The sequence below is a fragment of the Anabrus simplex genome, chromosome 13, assembly GCF_040414725.1.
Source record: "Anabrus simplex isolate iqAnaSimp1 chromosome 13, ASM4041472v1, whole genome shotgun sequence".
Classification (NCBI taxonomy): Eukaryota; Metazoa; Arthropoda; class Insecta; order Orthoptera; family Tettigoniidae; genus Anabrus; species Anabrus simplex.
This window is the reverse complement of record NC_090277.1, coordinates 50,179,933-50,204,868: the sequence shown is the minus strand read 5'-3', so window position 1 is coordinate 50,204,868 and position 24,936 is coordinate 50,179,933. Positions and strand designations below refer to the sequence as shown.

General features: G+C 40.3%; 1 protein-coding gene across 1 annotated transcript in view; it reads left to right on the top strand.

Moving 5' to 3' along the window:
* The window catches only part of LOC136884791 (neurobeachin-like protein 1), a 128,465-nt gene that overhangs the window by 33,734 nt on the left and 69,795 nt on the right, over positions 1-24,936 (top strand). The window contains exon 5 of the mRNA XM_068230034.1: positions 14,998-15,169. Within this exon, the coding sequence (XP_068086135.1) occupies positions 14,998-15,169 (172 nt within the window). The remainder of the gene's footprint in view (positions 1-14,997; positions 15,170-24,936) is intronic.

Here is a 24,936-nt window from a genome sequence, read left to right as displayed (position 1 = left end):
CTTTAGGAATGGGCTTGTGCGGTACAAATCCACAGTCTCATTCCGACCCTCACGAAACGCCTTGACCCTTCGTGCAACCGTCCTGTACGATAATGCATTCTCGCCACAGGCTTCACATAATCCTCGATGGTATTCTGATGCATTTTTGCCACGGCAACCTCGATTCTAATCCACGAACGCTGATCGTCTTTTGAAAACATGCTTTAGAGCAATGAAATCGACACATTACTTCAACACTCTCAACCCAGCAAATGAGCAGATCGACAACAGCTCCACCTGATCGCTCCCATATCCTATTTGCGCATGCTCGATCTCCTTCGAATATCGGGACTACGTTGCCATTACTTTATCTACAGCCCTCCTTCATAAGAAAACGTTGATTCTATAATACGGTCTTGCGCGACCCCCTCTTAATCGTAATAGGATCAGGCAATGCTTCACCTAACCTAATTCTCTGGAGTTCTATTTTCGAGAAATTTAGCCACCCGTTCAATCAGACATTTCAAGTGTTCTCACAAATAGTATTACTATACACGAACCTTTCTTGATCCCAAGTTTTACGGGGGTGAGGAGTAAGGGGGGAGCTCTGCCGGTTCCTGTTATACTGCCAACTGAATGGAAATGAAATCTGAATTGAATCGACAATATGATCGATCGATATGAATTTACTAATCCTTTATTATCTTAAATCAACAAATGGGTCTCACACACACATTATATAACATTATATAACATTATATAACATATCTCGATGCAATTCTTGTTCCTAGCATGAATTCTATAGATTGGCTCTACTGTGTAAACAACAACAGTACTAGTACGTAAGGTGTACGCCAGATGTCTCACGGCAATGCATAAGCGATTCATAGTTTGTGTTTCAAAGGTTGCCAATACGTATCTCGAAGATAACCGAGGTCTATCGATTCAGCACTAGGGAGCTCAGGTATCAAGAAAAGGTTCGCGTATAATATAGATATTGGTAGACGTCGCGTAAGCGAAACGAAACAAATGAACGACACCTCGCGATACATGCTGTTAAATCGTGGTCTCGCACGCGCTGAGCTGTGATTTCACCACAAAATGGCGAAAGCGCGTTCCAATTAGAGATGGTCGATAAATCACAGCATGTTACTTTGTCACGGATATTATTCTGTCACAGATATATCAGATACGCTGTCACGGAAGTATCTGTGACAAAATATCGCTAAAGTTATGTACCTGGATCTCGCTCACAGGGCTATGTTATCCACTGTAGCTCAAGGTCTATATCCGTTTTACATTTACCAGTTACCTACGACGACATTAAATGTGTTCAATCATACATTTTCAGCGTAGTGTATTTATCAGCACAGTGGAGAGAATACCTATCTAGCAACTCCATATGTCAATAGCTAGCTCATCTTCCATACGTCGCGAGCGAATCGAATAGATCGGTCCTCAGCTGGCATATGAGGCATGTTTGAATACATAATATTTTTTCAATCTATCAGTCAATCACTACAGATCTGCATTTAGGGAAGTCGCCGAAGTGGCAGATTCCCTATCTGTTGTTTTCCTAGCCTTTTCTTAAATGATAGCAAAGAATTTGGAAATTTATTGAACATCTCCCTTGGTAAGTTATTCCCGTCCCTAACACCCCTTCTTATAAACGAATATTTGATCCAATTTGTCCTTTTTAATTCCAACTTACTCTTCATATTGTTATCTTTCCTACTTTTAAAGACACCTCTCAAACTTATTCGTCTACTGATGTCATTCCACGTCATCTCTCCACTGACAGCTCGGGACGTACCACTTAGCCGAGCAGCTCGTCTCCTTCCTCCCAAGTCTTCCCAGTCCAAACTTTGCAACATTTTTAACGCTGCTCTTTTGTCGGAAATCGCCCAGAACAAATCGAGCTGATTTTCTTTGGATTTTTTCCAGTTTTTGAATCAAGTAATCCTGGTGAGGGTCTTATACACTGAAACCATACTCTAGTTGGGATGTTATAAGAGACTTATATGCCCTCTCCTTTACATCCTTACTACAACCCCTAAATACCCTCATAAACATGTGCATAGATCTGTACCCTTTATTTACAATCATATTTATGTGATTACCCCAATGAAGATCTTTCCTTATATTAACACCTAGGTACTTACAATGATCCCCAAAGGGAACTTTTACCCCATCAACGCAGTAATTAAAACTGAGAGGACTTTTCCTATTTGTCAAACTCACAACCTACCTTTTAACCCGGTTTATCATCATACCATTGCCTGCTGTCCATCTCACAACATTATCGAGGTAATTTTGCAGTTGCTCACAAACTTGTAACTTATTTATTACTCTGTACAGAATAACATCATCTGCAAACAGCCTTATCTCTGATTCCACTTCTTTACACATATCATTGATATATATAAGAAAACATAAAGGTCCAATAATACTGCCTTGAGGAATTCTCTTCTTAATTATTACAGGGACAGATAAAGCTTCACCTACTCTCTGAGATCTGTTTTCTAGAAATACAGCAACCCATTCAGTCACTCTTTTGTCAAGTCCAATTGCACTCATTTTTGCCACTAGCCTCCCATGATCTACCCCATCAAATGCCTTAGATAGGTCAGTCGCGATACATTCCAACTGATCTCCTGAATGCAGGATATCTACTATATCTTGCTGGAATCCTACAAGTTGAGCTTCAGTGGAATAACCTTTCCTAAACCCAAACTGCCTTGTATCAAACCAGTTATTAATTTCGCAAACATGTCAGAAAGAATGCTTTCCCAAAGTTTACATGCAATGCATGTCAAACTGACTGGCCTGTAATTTTCAGCTTTATTTCTATCACCCTTTCCTTTATACACAGGGGCTACTATAGCAACTCTCCATTCATTTGGTATAGCTCCTTCATGCAAACAATAATCAAATAAGTACTTCGGATTTGGTACTATATCCCAACCTATTGTATTTAGTATATCCCCCGAAATCTTATCAATTCCAGCTGCTTTTCTAGTTTTCAACTTTTTCAGCTTACTGTAAATGTCATTATTTTCATAGGTAAATTTTAATACTTCTTTAGCATTAGTCACCACCTCTATCTGAACATTATCCTTGTAACCAACAATCTTTACATACTGCTGACTGAATACTTTTGCCTTTTGAAGATCCTCGCTTACACACTCCTCTAGTTCGAGAAGTACTTGTCCGATTTTCAAACTAATCACGGTGCTGAATTTGTAATGTTTGTAGATTTAAGGCTATGTGTACAAAATAGTGTTGTACCTTTTAAACAAAGCGAAGTCAGTACCATGATCCCAGAAAATATTAACGTATGACACAGTACTTACTTTATGTCCAGCTATAGTCCTTCAGTACCATTACTAAAAGTGAAAACAAAATGTCAATATCTGTAACCGTTCACGAGTTATTTGAGGTGGACAACTTTGCTGAATAACTCTGTATATGGGAGGAATCCTTGTATTAAATTTACAAATTTATTAATATTTTTAAACGTACAGTAAGTACTGTAAATAATTGGTATCCCAGAGACACGACACGGGTAAACACATTGCGCTTGTTACTTTATTGCGCATCATGTTAACAACCTTTTCCCTATGCATTATTAAAACTTCAAATTATAAATGTGAATATTATTTTTCCCACTTCTAAGGTCCCGAATCTTCCGAAAAATACAACCCGACTTTGTCTTCATATCAACTAGAAGCATTTCCATACTGGCCGCCAGCGACCAAAGAGTGACCGTGACGGTAATCGTATGCTCGTGCTTTCTGTGACTGAATCACAGATAAGAGTCACAGATACGCCTGTCACCGATATTCAGAAATATCACTTTAGCCAAATAGCTTAATATGATAATAGTGGAAACTCCAGCGAGAAACTGGCGACACCGCTTCTGCGTGCCATCTAGCGGTTCGAGAGGCTAACTACTCTTGCTACTGCTGTCAGCTGTGTACGCCAGAAGTGAATATATTTGTACTTCAGATAGTTTTGTGCTTGTTATGTATCACGATTTTGGAAATGGCAGGAAGAGGAGTTATTTGTGCTGTGTATGGGTGTTTTCATTACAGAAGACAAAGTGATCGCAAGCCGTTTTACAGATTTCCTAACAACAAAGTGCTGTGAGTATAGGCCTACCTGTTAAATGTTTACGTGCCGGTATTTTTTTCTATTTATGAGAACATACTTTCTTTAAAATATTGCTATGATTAAACCTATGAATTTTATCGATTTTTAGGTGTACTCAGTAAGTGAAGAGCAGAAGGACAGATTTAGATGAAAGGTATGAGGGTATGTTTAGCCACCAGGGTCCTCAGCCATTCCGTAGCTTCTGGAATGCTAGTTCATGTGTCATTCAATTCGTTGCAATCAAGTGCTGCAAACACTGCAGAGTTTATAGAAATGTGTGATATTTTTAATTCTTGAAGTCTCAGTAGCCCCAAAGAGTACAGGAGACCCTTAAACAATGACTCAGGGCATATGAAAAAGCTGGATGAAATTTGTGATTGTCTAAAACAACTCAAAGTTTTGAATAACCGCAAAGGCAACACTCTTTGTATTCAGGGTTGGATAGACAATATTTCTGCACTGAAACTATTGTGGTCTGAATTATATAGTGATTATGGTTTTCATTATTTGCTAACAAGGAGGCTCACACAGAACTGCATTGAAAACATTTTTTCCATCATCAGAGCAAGAGGAGGTAACAATGTAACTCCAGATGCAACAAAATTTCGCAGTGCCATAAGGAGTGTTATGATAAATCAATTGATCTGTGCTTCTGATGACAGCAATTGTGAATCTGATATTGCAGACTTTCTACTGACTCCTAATGATGTGATAAAGTGCAAGTTTGATGCTAATGTCACTCGACAGTGTGAGTTAAGTGATCAGGTAACTGATTATGACTATGATATAATACAGGAAAAATGCAGACAATTATGTCATGGGCTGGGTATGTAGCAAATTTCTCCATGCTGAGTGTAGGGATGTATTGTCATCTTATGACAATCTTATGGTGTAGTGGTTAGCGTGATTAGCTGCCACCCCCGGAGGTCCGGGTTCGATTCCCGGCACTGCCACGAAATTTGAAAAGTGGTACCTGGGCTGGAACGGGGTCCACTCAGCCTCGGGAGGTCAACTGAGTAGAGGTGGGTTCGATTCCCACCTCAGCCATCCTCGAAGTGGTTTTCCGTGGTTTCCCACTTCACCTCCACCTCCATCATATTAAGCTATTTGCTTTAGCTCATCTCTAGTTGTGCCACCTACCATACGAAATTATTTGGGTACACTCTTTCGACCTTCCTCTGTTCAAGTTAGTTATTATTATGTTTTTGCTAACTTTTATAGTTGCGAGATTATTGAATTAAATCGGGTATACAGTTCCATGATACCCACGGATTTATTTATTTACCAGCTGTAGTACCCATTGTTGACACGACAATCATTTAACTTGTGCGGAATTATTTAACTCCCCAACTACCTTCCGCCAATATGCAGGCATGGTGTTTTATTGGGAACGCAACAGTAGTCCCATCTATGGGAGATGAGTGGCACCAGAACAACAATAGTCAATGTAGTGTTATTGACAAGAGCGTTGCCTACGCTATAATACAAGGCCTTGAAATGCACTCGTGGAAACAGGTTGCTTCCTAGTTCACCATTCAGCCGCTAGGATCGCGGTCTTGCCCCCTTGTATTCGCATGGCTGTATATGTCAATAAATGAAGTATATCCTAAATAAAAAGAAGTGAATGTTTTTGCAAGTGTTGACAGTAGAGCGGTTGCTGCATTGGCTTGGATATGTCATTGAAGTTTCAAAACTTTCCTTGTTTTTTTTTCTAGTTGCTTTACGTCGCACCGACACAGATAGGTCTTATGGCGAAGATGGGACAGGAAAGGGCTAGGAGTGGGAAGGAAGCGGCCGTGGCCTTGATTAAGGTACAGCCCCAGCATTTGCCTGGTGTGAAAATGGGAAACCACGGAAAACAATTTTCAGGGCTGCCGACAGTGGGGTTCGAACCTACTATCTCCCTAATACTGGATACTGGCCGCACTTAAGCGACTGCAGCTATCGAGCTCGGTAAACTTTCCTTCTGAGGGGCTTCTTATCAAGTTTCAAAAACTTTCTCTCTTCTACTTGTGTGGCTCAAAGGAATGTTGTCTAACAGAGGTCTCAGAAATGTTCATAGTAGAAAAAGAGGTAGTTTGTCGCCTTTACACTTTCCACACTTAATTTCACTGTTGAACATGTCTTTCGAAAAAATAAACGTACACCTTTTAGTAACTCTCTTCGAGACAAGTACTGCGTAGCGGGAGTGACAAATTCCGTCGTTCACTGCAGAAGTGCCACAGACGATGATTTTCGGTATCTGAGGGCTCCTCGATCTTGGAAACGAATAAGACACAATGTTGGACTTTGAGTAGCTGGAGAACAGATATGTTCTAAACAGCCTTTACAGTCCGTTTTTTCTTTTGCCACACGAACCATAATGTCATTGTATTGAATGAATGAATGAATGCTGATCTGCATTTAGGGCAGTCGCCCAGGTGGCAGATTCCCTATCTGTTGCTTTCCTAGCCTTTTCCTAAATGATTTCAAAGAAATTGGAAATTTATTGAACGTCTCCCTTGGTAAGTTATTCAAATCCCTAACTCCCCTTCCTATAAATGAATATTTGCCCCAATTTGTCCTCTTGAATTCCAACTTTATCTTCATATTGTGATCTTTCCTACTTTTATAAACGCCACTCAAACTTATTCATCTACTAATGTCATTCCACGCCATCTCTCCGCTGACAGCTCGGAACATACCACTTAGTCGAGCAGCTCTTCTTCTTTCTCTCAATTCTTCCCAACCCAAACTTTGCAATATTTTTGTAACGCTACTCTTTTGTCGGAAATCACACAGAACAAATCGACCTGCTTTTCTTTGGATTTTTTCCAGTTCTTGAATCAAGTAATCCTGGTGGGGGTCCCATACACTGGAACCATACTCTAGTTGGGGTATTACCAGAGACTTACATGCCCTCTCCTTTACATCCTTACTACAACCCCTTGGCGTCTTATATAGCTGAAGAAGAGATCGATGTCATAGCTCGTTAGGTTCCTCGTCAATGCATAATGCAAATGTATACTTATGAGGTATTTTACGCAAGCCACAGTGGACTGGGTAGTCAAGATCTATGCCTGATACATTTCTCTCATGATTTTTTTTTACTTTCTCTGAATGCATTTTAAGTTTCTTAATATATGACAGGAAATAATTAATTAACCAACTGAGGAGTTCATCTTCAGTACTAAAAGATGCTTTTATTTTTATTTTTATTTTTTGCTAGTGACTTTACATCGCACCGACACAGATAGGTATTATGGCGACGACGGGATAGGAAAGGCCTAGGAGTTGGAAGGAAGCGGCCATGGCCTTAATTAAGGTACAGCCCCAGCATTTGCCTGGTGTCAAAATGGGAAACCACGGAAAACCATCTTCAGGGCTGCCGACAGTGGGATTCGAACCCACTATCTCCCGGATGCAAGCTCACAGCCGCGCGCCCCTAACCGTACGACAAACTCGCCCGGTTAAAAGATGCTCGTTTGTTCTCGTTCCTGAATATGTCCCATGTGAGGTGTTGTAGACGTTATGCGCATTGAACAATTTAATAAAATGCTCCATAAAACAAATGGCTTATTTTAAACTGTATTTTATGCTCTCGGGACAAAACCACCTCCATACTTTTCAAACCAGAGATTGTTTTAGGGGTAAATACAATATTTTTAGCTCTTGCTACATTCATTTTCGTGAAATTTGTTGGGCAAATTATTTTCCTCGTTGGTTTCCTAATTTAAGATTTCTGAGTTTGAAGATACCTCTCAAATGATTGCCGGTCGCGGTAGCATAGTTTTAAAAAAGTCCAGTGACAAATTTTGGGATCGCCCGATTCTTATGACGTAACTCGGATCAAAACTTAGGAACAGAGGCCTACTTTGATCAGCTTGAAGTCGTATCTCATGCGCAATACTTCCTCTGTATAATGTTTCGAACATTGAACATTCACTGGAAACTTGTGAAACGAAATTCCACTACCTTTAATTTCTCGTGAAAAAACCATGACTGGAACTGCGAATGCTTAACATCAGACAAATACATAATACATTCACAACCAACTCAGTTAATGAACACGTTTCAAGGCGCGAGCTTGGTAGACAGGGGGCAAGATAGCGATCCTGGCGGCCCGGCATTGAACTTCAGTGTAACCACTTCCATGGCGTTTTACGGGCTCTATTTCCAGGCCTTGTATTATAACGTAGGCAACGGACAAGAGTCTAGTTCTGAGAAAACAATAGTTTCATGTTTTGCCGCATGGCGCTGTAACAAAATAATCGGAGCATTTAGGAAAACTTCGGTCCGGGACCATTAGTTTCAAACTGTGGCACGTAATGTGGCGAGCGCGCTGGTACAGTGGATCTTGTTGGGAACCGGGGCGTTGTCTTCGAGATAAGTAAAAGGTCTTTGCATGCGTGGTCTTTTCAAGTACTAAGCTGACAGACGAGCAGCAGTTCAAAAATAATAATAAAGTTATTGGCTTTACGTCCCACTAACTACGTTTACGGTTTTCGGAGACGCCGAGGTGCCAGAATTTAGTCCCGCAGAAGTTCTTTTACGTGCCAGGCTGAGTATTTGAGCAAGCACCTTCAAATACCACCGAACTGAGCCAGGATCGAACCTGCCAAGTTGGGGTCAGATGGCCAGCCTCAACCGTCTGAGTCACCCAGCCTGGCAGCAGCAGTTCAAATTGTGCCGCTAGATGTCAGGCTATCCCTCCATTTCTTGGATTCCTCAGCACGATTCCAATTGTCATTACGAGAATAACTGGCACATTAAAGCAATTTTTTTCAGCATCTTTATCTCAACATAATCACAGTCGGTACGGTAAAACTGTTTAAGACATAAATGATTGCCAATTGTATTCTCTATAACTTTTGTTGTGTAGTATTTTCCGATAAGAGTTTTTAAAAATTCAAACATTTGATATTTTAATTTTTTTTAATTCAATAAATTTCCAGTTTCTGGATTCTTCGAAGATGCAGGCGACTTGGAATGCCTGCGTTGCTGTTGAGACGAAGTCTCGGTTATATCCAAAGTCCCGGACTCCTTATAAAAGCACATTAGAAAGATTTAAAATGCGTTTTGAGTAGAAAGTGATATTTCTTATGACGTTTAATAAATAAGAAAACAATGTAGCACCTAGTAATTCAAGAAGAGCTCATACGAGTCTGGTCGTTGCGAATGGATAGTTCACATCCTAAAAGAAATGAAAATACTCCATAGAGTATATACATGTATTTACAATTGGCTTTACGTCGCACCGACACAGATAAGTCTTATGCCGACGATGGGATAGGAAAAGGCTAGCAGTGGGAAGGAAGCGACCGTGGCCTAAATTAAGGTTCAGCCGCAGCATTTGCCTCGTGTGAAAATTGGAAACTATGGAAACCTTTTTCAGGGCTGACGAATAGAGCGTTGTCTACGTTTTAATAAAGGGCCTGGACAAGCCGACACATTTCTGGGCGAACAAAGTAGTTCAGGTAATTGGCGCTTGGATCGCGTTTATGTTCTGTTGTTCTCATGTTCTGTCTATATCCTTATATTGAAGATTCATACAATAACGCGAAATAATACATTTTATTATCATTATGCCCGCTGTGAATTAGATATAAATATATAAAACAACTTAGAACACACTACAGTTCATACATTTCTTTCATTTAGCACTTGATTATCACACAAGAATAAAGAATAGGGAAATAGGCCCAAATAGAAGTACTCACAAGATTTTTCCCTATTTCTATAATTTTAACACTTTTCTGCTCGGAGGCTTGCTCTTGAATTTGTTAAATAAATCACAGGCTTTAGTCTCTTTCTTTGCATTAGTATCAATAACAGGCCTGAAAAATTTTGTAAGTATAACGTATGTGATGTGTGCTTGATCACAGTCGCGGCACTGAAACGTCTCTTTAAACTTTGGAGCGGTGAGGAATTTCAGCTTTCGGACAAGGTTACATTTTCCGAGATATCCTAACGCCCGCGTTGTAAATATTAATACATTTTTAAGAAGAAGACGAATTTACGCCGGCACTTTGTCGGGGAGCAGAATTCCCCTCACTGTACTTACACTGTAATCTGATTCGATAAAGTGCAAGCTACATATTCTGGAGTTATCATTAGGAGCCCAAAGAGATTTTTTCTGCTGCCCTGTCGAGAAATAGCAAGCCTCCATTTGTCCCCTAAACTCGGATCTTTAGGCAAAAGATGAAAATTTATATTTGTGTATATTTCTTCGCTGTGTCAGATGTGCAGTTAGGCACGCAACAATAAACCACCTTAACCCACAGAATGGAATGAGAAACTTGACGGCAATTGGACCCAGGGGCTCTGAAATTTGGATCTGGGTTGGCGACCACGGGGCCCTTAGCTGAGTCCTGGCATTTCTTCCACGTACTTGTGCCAGGCTCCTCACTTTCATCTATCCTATCCTTGGTCAACTCTGGTTCTTTGCCGACCCCGACACTATTAGGTTTCCGAGGGCTAGGGAGTCTTTCATTTTCACGCCGTTTGTGGCCCTTGTCTTCCTCTGGCCGATACTTTCATTTTTCGAAGAGTCTGGTCCCTTCCAGTTTCTCTCTCTGATTAGTGTTATATAGAGGATGGTTGCCTACTTGTACTTCCTCTTAAAACAATAATCACCACCACCACCTTCACGGTAATTTGGAAGCACATAACTAAACAAATGTTAAGTGCATCTCAGCAACCATCCATATATTGCAAATCGTGAGACCAAATAAATTAAAAAACGACAAAACTCTTCATATATCATGTTAGATAAGGCCTTTTATCTGAGACTGCAGAAGATCTCGAGAAGTTGTTGAATGGTATGGATGAAGTCTTGGGTAAGGAGTACAAGATGAAAATAAATAAGTCCAAAACAAAAGTAATGGAGTGCAGTCGAACGAAGGCAGGTGATGCAGGAAATATTAGATTACGAAATGAAGTCTTAAAGGAAGTAGATGAATATTGTTACTTGGGTAGTAAAATAACTAACGATGGCAGAAGTAAGGACATAAAATGCAGACTAGCACAAGCACGAAAGAGCTTTCTTAAGAAAAGAAATTTGCTCACTTCAAACATTGATATCGGAATTAGAAAGATGTTTTTGAAGACTTTCGTGTGGAGCATGGCACTGTATGGAAGTGAAACATGGACGATAACTAGCTCAGAAAGAAAGAGAATAAAAGCTTTTGAAATGTGGTGTTACAGAAGAATGCTGAAGGTGAGATGGATAGATCGAATCACGAATGAAGAGATACTGAATCGAATTGGTGAGAGGAGATCGATTTGGCTAAATTTGACGAGAAGAAGAGATAGAATGATAGGACACATCTTAAGACACCCAGGACTTGTTCAGTTGCTTTTTGAAGGAATTGTAGGTGGTAAGAACGGTAGGGGTAGGCCAAGGTATGAATGTGACAAGCAGATTAGAGCAGATGTAGCAATAGTTACGTAGAAATGAAAAGATTAACACAAGATAGGGTGGCATGGTGAGCTGCATCAAATCAGTCTATGGACTGATGACTCAAACAACAGCAAGGCCTTTCCTTATAAAACGAAGTGTAATATGTTATTTCTTCTCATAAAACATGTTGCAGTAACACACGTAATCATAGAATTCACGCCAAACAACAGAACATAAACGCGAACCTAGCGGTGGAAAGAGAAAAACTATTACCTCGCTTTTAATGCAAGAAATTGGCTCCCTGTCCAGGCCTTCTAGTATCTAGTAGGCTTTGGATAGTCACACCTTCCTACTGCGCTACGCGGCGGTAAACTCACCGAAGTTTTCCGAAGTGTTCCGATTATTTTCTAACAGCGCTATGCGGCGAAACACGAAACTATTGCTCCCTAAGGAACTAGACTCTTGTGTGTCATTGTTTATCAGTTTTATGAGATTTCGATATTGTAGGCCTTCACATTTACTTTTCTTCCGACTCTGTGATACTTGGGCATCTAATGTAAAGGGCGTCTTCTCTTACTCCTCAAGCGATTGTACCTTTAGGGGTTTTTCTCATTTTTTTATAATCATATTCATAATTTTTCTTGTCGATACACCTTAGGACAATCGTGACAAAAACCATCGCCAGTTAGGCCTAACACGATTGAACGATATTTCCGTGTTAGTAATGTTCGGCGTAGATGTCGACTAAGCGACAGAAGTTTAAATTCATGAATCTTATTATCACAGTCGGTACGGTAAAACTGTTTAAGACATAAATTATTGTAAATTGTATTCTGTATAACTTTTGTTATGTAGTATTTTCCGATAGAACATAGTTTTTTTATTCTAAAAATTTTAAAAATTAAAAATCAAAAAATTAAATAATTTAACATTTTAAAAATTTTAAAAATTTGGAAAAATTATTAATTTTCTAATTTCTTTGCAATCATTTAATAAAAGGCTAGGAAAGCAACAGATAGGGACCTGGATGACTGCCCTAAATGCAGATCAGTAGTGATTGATTGATTGATTGATTGATTGATTGATTGATTGATTGATTGATTGATTGATTGATTGATTGATTGATTGATTGATTGATTGATTGATTGATTGATTGATTGATTGGTTGATTGATTGATTGATTGATTGATTGATTGATTGATTGATTGATTGATTGATTGATTGATTGATTGATTGATTGATTGATTGATTGATTGATTGATTGATTGATTGATTGATTGATTGATTGATTGATTGATTGATTGATTGATTGATTGATTGATTGATTGATTGATTGATTGATTGATTGATTGATTGATTGATTGATTGATTGATTGATTGATTGATTGATTGATTGATTGATTGATTGATTGATTGATTGATTGATTGATTGATTGATTGATTGATTGATTGATTGATTGATTGATTGATTGATTGATTGATTGATTGATTGATTGATTGATTGAGTTTTAGACGCCTACCCTAACCTACCGTTTCATCCACCGTGAGTAAAATTATTTATAGCCTATAATGATTTTATATACCGATTTTCATTAAGATCTGTTCACCAATTTTCTCGTGGTTAGGCGTTGATATGGTCTTAGCAACAAAAATCGAAATTCATGAATATCTCGGTTATCATAGCCGATACGGCAAAAATGTATAAGACATGCCGTAAATGATCGAAAATTGAATTTTATATAACTTTAGTTATGTAGTATGTAGTATGTATCGATAGGACCACTCTAACATAAATATTTGAGAATTAAATTGTAGGCCTTATCCTAAACTACCATTTCACTCAGCGTGGATAAAGTTCTTTATAGCTTAGATTGTAGTGCCTCATTGCCCGACCTTAGATACCGATTTTCATTAAATTCTGTTCAGCCATTTTGTCGTGATGCGCGTACATACAAACAGACAGACAGACAGATAGACAGACAGACAGAGATGACGGAAAATTAAAAAGTGCATTTCCTTGTTAATATGAACACGGCCGATACAGAAATACAGTTCTGTTTAAATTCTGATCAATAACCTACAGACAAAACATACATTTATTTATTTATTTATTTATTTATTTATTTATTTATTTATTTATTTATTTATTTATTTATTTATTTTTATTTATTTATGTATGCATGTATCTATTTATTTATTTATTTATTTATTTATTTATTTATTTATTTATTTATTTATTTATTTATTTATTTATTTATTTATTTATTTATTTATTTATTTATTTATTTATTTATTTATTTTACCGAGGGACCCAGTATTGGAATAAAACGATGGAGTTGTTCCACGTTAAAAAAGTTTGAAGGTGCATAATCAGAACCCATAGATTATATAATTATCTTCAATATTCAGAACCCTGCAGCTAACTATGCATTTATTCATTCCTCTCCTCCTGTATACTATTACTTGAGTGTAATACATTTCCCACGACACGCGTAGAAATGCCAATTTCAACATTATAATAATAGGTTTATAAATTACTTTGAATAATTTTTCAGTCATCATCGATACTGTAGGAAAAGTTTAGAAGCTCGTCTGAATTCAATTTCTTTTTTGATAGATATTTACATGGGTCTTTTAATTTACTCAGAAAGTGAATTGTCGTTCATGAACCAGCACAGGACATGTTATTTTCTCTCTCAATCACTAGTCTGCCGTCTAAGCCGGTTTTTTCCATTGCATAAAAATCATAAACTAAAAATTTCACCACACACTTATCAAAAATCACCCTAACTACGTGATTGGTTTGGGAATGGTAGTTAGTGTTCCTCGGTATTACTGCACTTCTTTTTCCATTTCTGTGACCTTTTCACGCTGATCGCAGCAGCTATTCGTTCTCTGCCTTTGTGATAGGAATTGTGAAAGATTTTTCATGTGTTTCCTTCTACATGAACGTATACAAATAAAGTGTTCCTTATTTTGTCCATGTAACACTCTACCTTTGAACGAAACTAAGCATGTACTCACGCTTATGTCGGAGAACGCGAAGAAGATACAGTAACCTACTTCACTGCGCGTTTTCAGACAGATACAGGTAAACCTCGTTATACGCGGATTCGTTATCCGCGATTTTTATGCATTTTTGCCACGGGTAACCTCGATTTTAATCCACGAACCCTGATCACTTTCTGAAAACATGCTTTAGAGCGGTGAAATCGACACTCTTCACTTCAACGCCACACAGCACCATCTGACCGCTTCCATATCCTATTTGCACATGCCCGATCTCCTGCGAGTGTCTGGATTTCGTTCCCACTACTTTGTTTACACCCCTCCTATATGAAAAGTTTAATTTGGCTTTTTACTTGTTCGATTTTCAAGTGGCATACCATATGTAACGTACCATTTTGATGTGAAAGCTCCCTAATATCTGCAAATGAGATGCTGCAATTGTTTATTCTAATATATATTTGTAATTCTCTGCACAGAGCTGAAGGTCCTGAGAGTTCTGGCAAGGAGAAGCTGATCATCTCTGAACCCTGTGAGCTTGTAACGCTCATGTCCAAGGTATGGGGACGTCTGGAGGTGACAACCAGCCAGGTCAGCTTTTACGACACGTCCCTTATCCAGAAGGATGTTCCAGAGAGACTCGACTTCAAGGTATAGTTACAGTGAGAAATTTGTAATAAAAAAATCTTACTGTCTTGTTTAAATCCTCTACATGCATATAGGGGGGGGGGCATTAAGAAAATCGACATATCCCATATTGTTTATTTAAAACAGTGTTAAAGACTTAAACCGACTCAAGTGTCAGTCAGTCAGTCAGTAGGGTGTCCAAAAACGAAAGGTAAACACTCTTTGAGTTTCAATAAATTCATTGTTCATTATTACAGATACAAGATTAATGATTTAATGTACAACTCAATTAATAACGACCATAAAATACAGGAAATTAAAGTAACCAGGCCCAGAAAAGGAAGAAGGCAAGTCTAGTGTCCCTTGCATGTTCAAAAATGTTCAAAATTGCTTGGAGTGATAAGACTACCTTTAAGTTAAATTGTTCCATTAATCGACACATTACCGAACGAGTTGGCCGTGGCTAGGGTCGCGCAGCTGTGAGCTTGCATTGGGGAGATAGTGGGTTCGAACCCCATTGTCAGCAACCCTGAAGATGATTTTCCGTGGTTTCCCATTTTCACACCAGGCAAATGCCGGGGGATGTACCTTAATTAAGACCACGGCCGCTTCCTTCCCACTCCTACCCCTTTCCTATCCCATCATCGCCATAAGACCTATCTATGTCAGTGCGACGTAAAGCAACTTGAAAAAAAAAAAAAAAAAAATAATCGACACATGTGCACCTACTGGGTGGCTGAAAATCCTGGTGTGACTGTCGAACACCATGTGAACCTACCAGGGGTTACTATGTGGGGTGAGATATCTGCACTGGGCATCCTAGAGCCATTCTTTGTTGACCAAAATATCACGACGGATGTTAACCTAAACTTGCTGCGGGAATCCGTTGGGCCATGCATTGCAAAAACCTTTGGTGACGAGGAGTGTTACTTCTAGCAAGATGGAGCCGCACCCCAGTACCATCGTGATATCGGGGCTTATTTCGTTGCCACACTTCTAAACAGATGGATTGGGCGAAGATGTAGCGCTGAATTCCCCCAACTTCTGGCCAATTAACGTTTTCTTAAGAAATTACGTTAACGGTGCAAAACCCACAACAGTCAATGCGTTGAATGAGAAAATTGCAAAACAATGTCTTGCAGTTCCAAATGCATGGCTCGTAACGTTACCTCCTGATTGGGGCGGTAGAATGGCACCCACGGTATCCCCTGCCTGTCGTAAGAGGTAACTAAAAGAGGTCCCAGGGGCTCTCAACTTGGAAGTGTGGATTGGCGACTACGGGGCCCTTAGGTGAGTCCTGGCATTGCTTCCACTTACTAGTGCCAGGCTACTCACTTTCATATATCCTATCCGACCTCCCTTGTCAATTCTTGTTCTTTTCCGACCCCGACGGTATTAGAGCACTCGATACCTAGGGAGTCTTTCATTTTCAAGCCCTTTGTGTACCTTGTCTTCATTTTTTCGAAGTGTCGGATCCCTTCCATTTTCTCTCTCTGATTAGTGTTATATATATGATGGTTGCCTGGTTGTAATTCCTCTTAAAACAATAATCAACACCGCCACCACCACTGGTAACGTTATTGACTCCATTGTTCTACGTTACGAGCTGTGTCATCAGTTTGAACATTTGCAAATCTGCAACGGGCGAAAGACTTCTTTTCTTTCTTTTCTGGGCCTGGTTAGGTTAATTTCGTCTTTAACTTACAGTAAACTACACTGACTTAGCAAATGTCATGGGATAGTCACCTAATAGCGTGCGGGGCCTCCTCTGGCCCTGCGAACTGCAGTGAGACGCCATGGAAGTGAATCGACAAGTCACTGGTAGTCCTCTGGACGCAGTTGACACCAAATCGTTTGCAGAGCGGCCGCCAATGCTGGTCTGTTCGTGGGTGCAGGATCCATGGCACGGAGCCTGCGTTCCAGGACATCCCAGAAATGCTCGATAGTCTTCATATCGGGGCTCCTGGATGGCTAAGGCAGTCGTTGGACCTCCGTTGCATGTTCCTGGAACCATTCCCGGGCGACGTGGGAGCGATGTGGCGGCGCGTTATCATCTTGAAACACAGCAGAAACGTCTGGGCGCCGGAAGCCGAAAAATGGGTGGAGATGGTCTCCGAGCAGCTCAACATACCGCGTACCATTCAAAGTCTCTTTCAGAACAACTAGGGGGCCCATTCCATATCAGGAAAACGCACCCCAGACCATAACAGAGACACCAGCACCCTGGATCACACCTTCGAGGCAGGCGGGATCCATCGCTTCATGTGGTCTGCGCCATACACTGTGCCTCCCATCGGCATGGTGCAGTTGAAATCGTGATTCGTCCGACCATACCACGTTACGCCATTGTTCCAGTGTCCATCCCTGGTGACTGGCGACAAATGCGCGTCGTTGTGCCCCATGACGTTGGGTTAACAGTATCACCCGTGTGCGGCGCCGGCTCCCATACCCCATAGAACCCATGTTCCTACGAATTGTCCACTGGGAGACGTGTCTAGCACGGCCTCTGTTGAATTGAGCCGTGATTTGTTGCACGGTTGCCCGTCTGCCACTATTGACAATCCGTCTCAGGTGTCGCCGGTCACGGTCATCGAGGGTGGCTGAACGGCCGGTCGTTCGTCTGTTGTGGACGGTGACACCCGTATTCAACCATTCACGATACACCCTGGACACGGTTGATCGTCTGAAGTCGAATTCCCGCACCACTTCCGAAATCGCACTTCCCATCCGTCGGGCACCGACCACCATACCCCGTTCGAACGGTGTCAGCTCACGGCGACGTTCCATGTAACACCTGTCATATGCACAGCCACTGCTGACAAGGTCTCCTATACAACTGCCGCTGGCACAGGGGGCGTGTGGTGCGCAGACAACACACCTGCGCATCAGTGCTCCGCTATCCCATGACATTTGCTCAGTCAGTGTACACTATTAACATTTAACTATTTAATATTAATATTAACAAACACTGAATTTATCGTAATTCCAGGAGTGAATACTTTTTTTTTTTGGACACCTTGTATTGTTTCATTTTGTACACTAATTCAAATTTATCGAACTGTGCTCACCACTGTGTTCATATTAGAGACTAAATAACTCGATAGTCTGACACAGATCCAAAAATCATTTTAAACTCACTTTTATCTACCCGCTGTTCTAGTTTTGGAACAACTATATTACCTTTCTTGACTTTACTGTAGTCACTTGCGTTGTTAAAGATGTCATTAGTAACCTATTACGATGATACTCGTAAACTCATAAAATAAAGAAAGTTAACTTAATTTTTTAAGTATGATTTACGTAAAATTCTTCCCTTTCGAAACTTCTTCAGGGCGTTATAATATAATTTGACTTGCGTGTTGAGATGTATTATTTTTATTTTTTCGAGTACAGATACAATTTGGTCAGATCATGGAAGACTACTGGCAAAAATGTGTGCAATTGGACTTGACAAAAGAGTGACTGAATGCGTGGCTCTGTTTCTAGAAAATAGAACTCAGAGAATTAGAGTAGGTGAAGCTTTATCTGTCCCTGTAAAAATTAAGAGGGAAATTCCTGAAGGCAGTATTATTGGACCTTTATGTTTTCTACATATAGCAATGATATGTGTAAAGAAGTGGAATCAGAGATAAGGCTTTTCGCATTGCCTGCTGTCCATCTCACAACATTTTCGAGGTCACGCTGCAGTTACTCACAATCTTGTAACTTATTTATCACTCTATAGAGAATAACGTTATTACTCTGTACAGAATAACATCATCTGCAAACAGCCTTATCTCTGATTCCACTTCTTTACACATATCATTGATATATATAAGAAAACATAAAGGTCCAATAATACTGCCTTGAGGAATTCCCCTCTTAATTATTATAGGGCCTGATAAAGCTTCACCTACTCTAATTCTCTGAGATCTATTTGCATTCAACTGGTCACTAAATACGTCTGCTCGTCCCACTCACTCACACGTAATGACACAGCGACGTATTCGGAAGATGCGCATGAGCAGAAATGTGACAGCAATCGATTGGTGCATCGAAATCATGGTTTCGAGCATTTATTGTGATGGGGCAGTTCTCCTGTTCATTAACAACGGTTAATTCCGTGTCAAACTTATAAATATTCTGGGCCTGTCTTATTTTGCCCATCCAGTATATAACATCGAGAGTCTGGCAGCACTGGATCCCGAGCAGTCGCAAGACTTCACACCAAGGGTATAAAGCCGAAGATATGATGCACATTCGTCCATTTATTCGCAGATTGTTTTGGTTACTTGTTGAGATTTAGGTTGATAATGGAACCGGAACAAACATGTGACGGTGAGAGGTTTAAGGAATTTTCATTCCCCAATGAATAAATATTTCGAATTAATTTGGCCTAGAAATAATAAGAATATAAGTATGAACTCAAACTTTGTCTTGGAGTAATAAGTTTGAAAGGGTCATGGTATCATGGTTTGTCTCACAAAGGCCGGTCTCCACTGATTAACATTTAACACCAACACGTTAAATTTAACATGTTACAATTGGCATGTATATTGTGATTGTGTCTTCCAATTGACTTTGCATGTTAACTTAGAATGTTGAGGTTAACACTTTTAACATGACGGCGTGTTTTCCGCTCCAAGTGGAAAACATGTCAAGTCAATTCGTTGTTCGTGAGATGTTGGCACAGCTTCGGCAACTTGCTTGCCGTTTCCATGTCAACAGATAGCCAAAGGACGTGCTTCTCATGAAGCAGGATTATAGTTACAACACTTCGCAACACTCATTCTCTTTTTTATAAGCTACAAATACAGTACCGGTACCGGTACGCGCACGCGTGTCGTTCTCTCTGCACTATACTAAAATTTATAGTCAGAAATGAAGTGGAGCAAGATTACTTTGGACTTAATTAATGACATAATAGAAAGGCCTTGTTTGTGGGATGTCTCATTAAAGGAATATAGAGATAAAGCAAAGAAAGCCGACAGTTTCCAGGATCTCTAAATTATCTATAATTATTCCCGCGAGTGCATCGAAGTCCGCCTCTGTAGTGTAGTGGTTAGCGTGATTAGCTGCCACCCCCGGAGGTCCGGGTTCGATTCCCGGCTCTGCCACGAAATTTGAAACGTGGTACGAGGGCTGGAACGGGGTCCACTCAGCCTCGGGAGGTCAACTGAGTAGAGGTGGGTTCGATTCCCACCTCAGCCATCCTGGAAGTGGTTTTCCGTGGTTTCCCACTTCTCCTCCAGGCAAATGCCGGGATGGTACCTAACTTAAGGCCACGGCCACTTCCTTCCCATTTCCTTGTCTATCCCTTCCAATCTTCCCCATCCCCCGCAAGGCGCCTGTTCAGCATAGCAGGTGAGGCCGCCTGGGCAAGGTACTGGTCATTCTCCCCAGTTGTATCCCCGACCAAGAGTCTGAAGCTCCAGGACACTGCCCTTGAGGCGGTAGAGGTGGTATCCCTCGCTGAGTCCGAGGGAAAAACCGAACCTGGAGGGTAAACAGATGATGATGATGATGATGATGATGATAAGTGCATCGAAAAAACCTAGCGTCCCTCCGCTCCCAGTACAGTCGAGTATTGCAAAAAAATCAGAAAAGTCTGAAGTCGGGGGGAGGGGGGCGGGAGCGCACGAAGTTTATACTTCAAAGAGGTTTGCTTCTGAAGCAGGATTGCTTGTGAAGCAATGAGCAGGATAAGGGGAGGACATGTGCCTAATAAAACTGCATTCCTAAATCATAACAAGAAACAACAGTGGCAATAACAAAGGCAAAATCCTCTTCATCTGAGTTCATTGTCCTTGTTTGAAAATACTAGACACCACCTAAATGTATTACCGCAAATTGATATGATGAACTACTTATACAGGGTGAAGCGAAATTCGCGCACTCGGGCGTCGCAGCGCGACTCCTCACATGCCAGCAAAAAAAAAGTTTCTCTCACAAAAGTTCGTTCTGCGAGTATATCCGGGAGAAAAAGATAGTTGAAGAGTGGCAATCTGGCAACACTGTAACCACATGTATGGTAACTACGGCTGTGAGCAGGTGTTAGTCGTGCTGTACAGTTGTTGCAGTGGATAGAGTTTTGAGTTAGCATGCAGGAGGTCGAGGGTTCGATCCTTAGTTGAGGCGCGTTTTTATTTGCTCATTTCCGTCGGACATTACATACTGTAACACAGTAAGACACAGTTTCTTAGGTCACATGTATCCTACATTTACAAAATTTAGTGACGCTGAACACGTTGTAACGCATCTAGTAGATGAAGTGGTGCGAATAAATTCACGCCCACAACGTGGAATGGGCGTCTTTCAAAGCTGACCAATGAAAACGAATTTTCGTCCATTTCTAGAATCGTAGTATGTAAGTGCAAATGGTTTCTAGAGAACCGGCTGCAATCGCTGTTGACGATTAAGATGCCAGATACCATACCACCTGGACTACATTTACGAAATAAAAAGAACATACGCCTCAACCCAGAATCGACCCCTCACCCTCCTGCATGTTAACCCAAAACTCTATCCACTGCTCCAACTGTACAGCACGACTGTTACGTGCTGACAGAGGTAGTTACCCTACATGTGGTTACAGTGTTGCCAGATTGCCACTCTTCAACGACCCTTTTCTCCCGGATATACTCGCAGGACGAACTTTTGTGAGATACATTTTTTTTTATTGCTGGCATGTGGGGAGTCACGCTGCGACGCCCGAGTGCACGAATTTCGCTCCACTCTGTATACAAACAAAGAAAGTCAAGTTTAACATTCTTACTAAGTGTGGACACAATGTTAAATGAAACAGTATTCAACATTTAACATTTAACATGTTGATGGTGTCACCAGTTAACATTTAACACAACATTTAACATGTTGTTGTTAAATGTTAATCAGTGGAGACCGGCCTTTTGTCAATGAAGTCTCTACTAAAAGAAGATGAAGTAATATATAGAATGCTCCTTGAAAAAGGTTCCAGTATCAGAGGCGAATTTCCCATACATGCGATTGGTGTGTTACATCCCTTGTATTTTCAACTAAAAATAAATAGTTACTCTTCATATTTTAATGGAATTTATTTATATAAAATACAAACGCACAGTTATCGATACTCAGAGATGGATAAAACGAGATTCATCATCTTCCGCACCCCCCTACTACTGATAATGTAAAAGCTGATTTGTTTGCTGACCACTTTTCCAAAGTCTTCTCTCCCTCCTTCTCTCCTGCACTCTACCATCCTGATGCGCCCATAATTAACCATTATACTCATCCAGATCGTCCTGAACTTCAACCCTCCTTTCATCATTATCCTAATATTGATTATACTCACCCACTCAATTCCCCTGTTACGCCTCATGAAATCCGCACTTTCCTTAAACATCGGAAAAATACTGCCCCCGGATCTGATTCCATAACCTACCGTCACATCCGTGAAGCTCCACCCATTCTCTTCGATCTCCTTAGTTCAGTCTATACTACTATGCTCTATACAGGTATTTATCCTTCTCATTGGGGTCGAGCTAACGTACTTCTGTTCCTCAAGCCTGGCAAACCTCCTTCCGATGTTTCTTCCTATAGGCCTATTAGTCTTTTACCCGTCTTATCTAAGATTTTAGAAGCTCTCTTATCACGTCGCATATCTCGTTATCTTACTTCCTTCAACCTCCTTCCTATCTCCCAAGCCGGATTCCGATCAAATTTCTCAACCCAGGATCATTTATTTCATATTACGTCGTCCCTAAATTCATTTCTACGCCCCCGGAAAACTGCTGCACTGGTGTGTCTTGATGTCCATAGAGCTTTCGATACTGTGTGGCACTCCGGCTTACTGTTTAAATTGCGCCATTTACCGCTTCCTCTTACTCTTATTCGTTTTATTTATCACTACCTTCGCTCCCGTACAGCTCGTATCTTAATTCATGGCACCTCCTCTTATATTTTCCCTATGACTTCCGGAGTTCAACAAGGTTCTCCACTTTCACCTTTGTTGTATATCCTTTTCACTCATGATATTCCCCATCCTGATCCTCCCCTCCGCCTGTATCAATATGCAGATGATCTAGCTATTCTTGCCCTTTCCACCACGACTAACACATTAACTACTCAACTCCAAGCCTACCTCACTACTCTCGAAACCTGGCTTCAATCCTGGCATTTGTCCGTTAATCCTGTTAAAACTCAATTTATAGTTTTCCGTAAAAAATCCCGTCTTTGCCGCCCCCGGCATCGAGTTCTACTAACTATGTACAATACACCCCTTGCGGGGACTAATCTATTAAAATATTTAGGCATTACCTTTCAAAATAACCTCCAATGGAACCATCATCTTGATAATATCTATCAAAAGGCATTTTCTCGCTTCCGTGCCCTTCGTTCGCTCACTGGGCATACCTGGGGTCTTCGACCCTCCCATATTATCCATATATACACATCCTTTATCCGCCCTGTCGTCACCTATGCCTCCCTGACTTGGTTGACTGCTCATGTTCGACAGTATATTCAGCTCTTGAAACTTGACAGACATGCTCTACGAATCGCACATCGCCTCCCCCTTGACACTCCCTCTGCTAACTTTCAAACACTTTATTCTTTCCCCACTATCCTTGGTCACCTTCACTCTCTACGCCTCAACTATCTCACCAAAGGTACCAGTAATCACAATCCTATCATCACCGAAGCCCTGTCCTTATCCCCTTTAGCTGATGCCATTCTTAACGACCGTCGCGCACTCCAGACTTCTCATCTCTTTCCTCCCCCCATCACATAGCTTCCCCCCACCCCACTCTTTCTCTACCACTGTCCTGTTACAAGCTAAAACTGTATTTTTCAATTCTAGGATGCTCCTGCGCACAGTGGTGCAGCCTATATTTCTGCAGCACGACCAGTGTCCGTCTCTTGTTTTATATTTTTTATTATTTATTATTCTATTTGTTATTATTATTATTATTATTATTATTATTATCATCATCACAATATTTTCTCTGTTTCTACTCTGGCACAAGCAAACGGACTTTCCGTCCCATTAGTTCTTATCTTGTGTTTATTATTATTATTATTATTATTATTATTATTATTATTATTATTATTATTATTATTATTTATGTTTTTCGTCCGAAGTGAGGACATATTGTATTATGTGACAGTGTTTCCGTTTCGTTTTTCTGCAGTGCCACAAGGTAGTGCGTGTGCTTCTAATTTCTGTTTGTTTTTATCATTGCATTTATTCGTGCCGATTGACATTCTACCTGCGGCACGTTCTTTATTTACGTTATGTGGACTTGATTAAGCTAGCAATTGGTGTTCTTGAACGTTATTCAACCGACTTTTCCTCCATATTCTTTATATTCAGTGTTGTCTTTCCTTTCTTTCTGCAATTTCGTCTGTTATTTGTAACAATTTGTCAGTGCACGTTATATTCATTTCCTACTCGGTATGTCGTGAACTTGACTAGTGCAGTGCTTATGTTGTCAGTGCATTGACGCCCAATGGACTAAATGAACTCTTGCTCCAATACGCTACGATGCAAACATGTTTATCTTCGTTGTATATTCATAATTTTGTTATCCTATTTTGTACCTATCTGTATAACTGTGTATCCTAATTCGTTATCCTCCTACTTTTCCCCTACGTATGTCTATACATACCATTAACATTCGATTTTCTTTTACATATATATATATATATATCGTACACGGCCTAAGAGCTACTTTGTATAGCTGACGGCCCGCCTACCCATAGGGTAGGAATGAAATAACCTTCTAATAAATATATAATTAATAAATAATAATAAATAATAAAACGAGCGTAGCTAG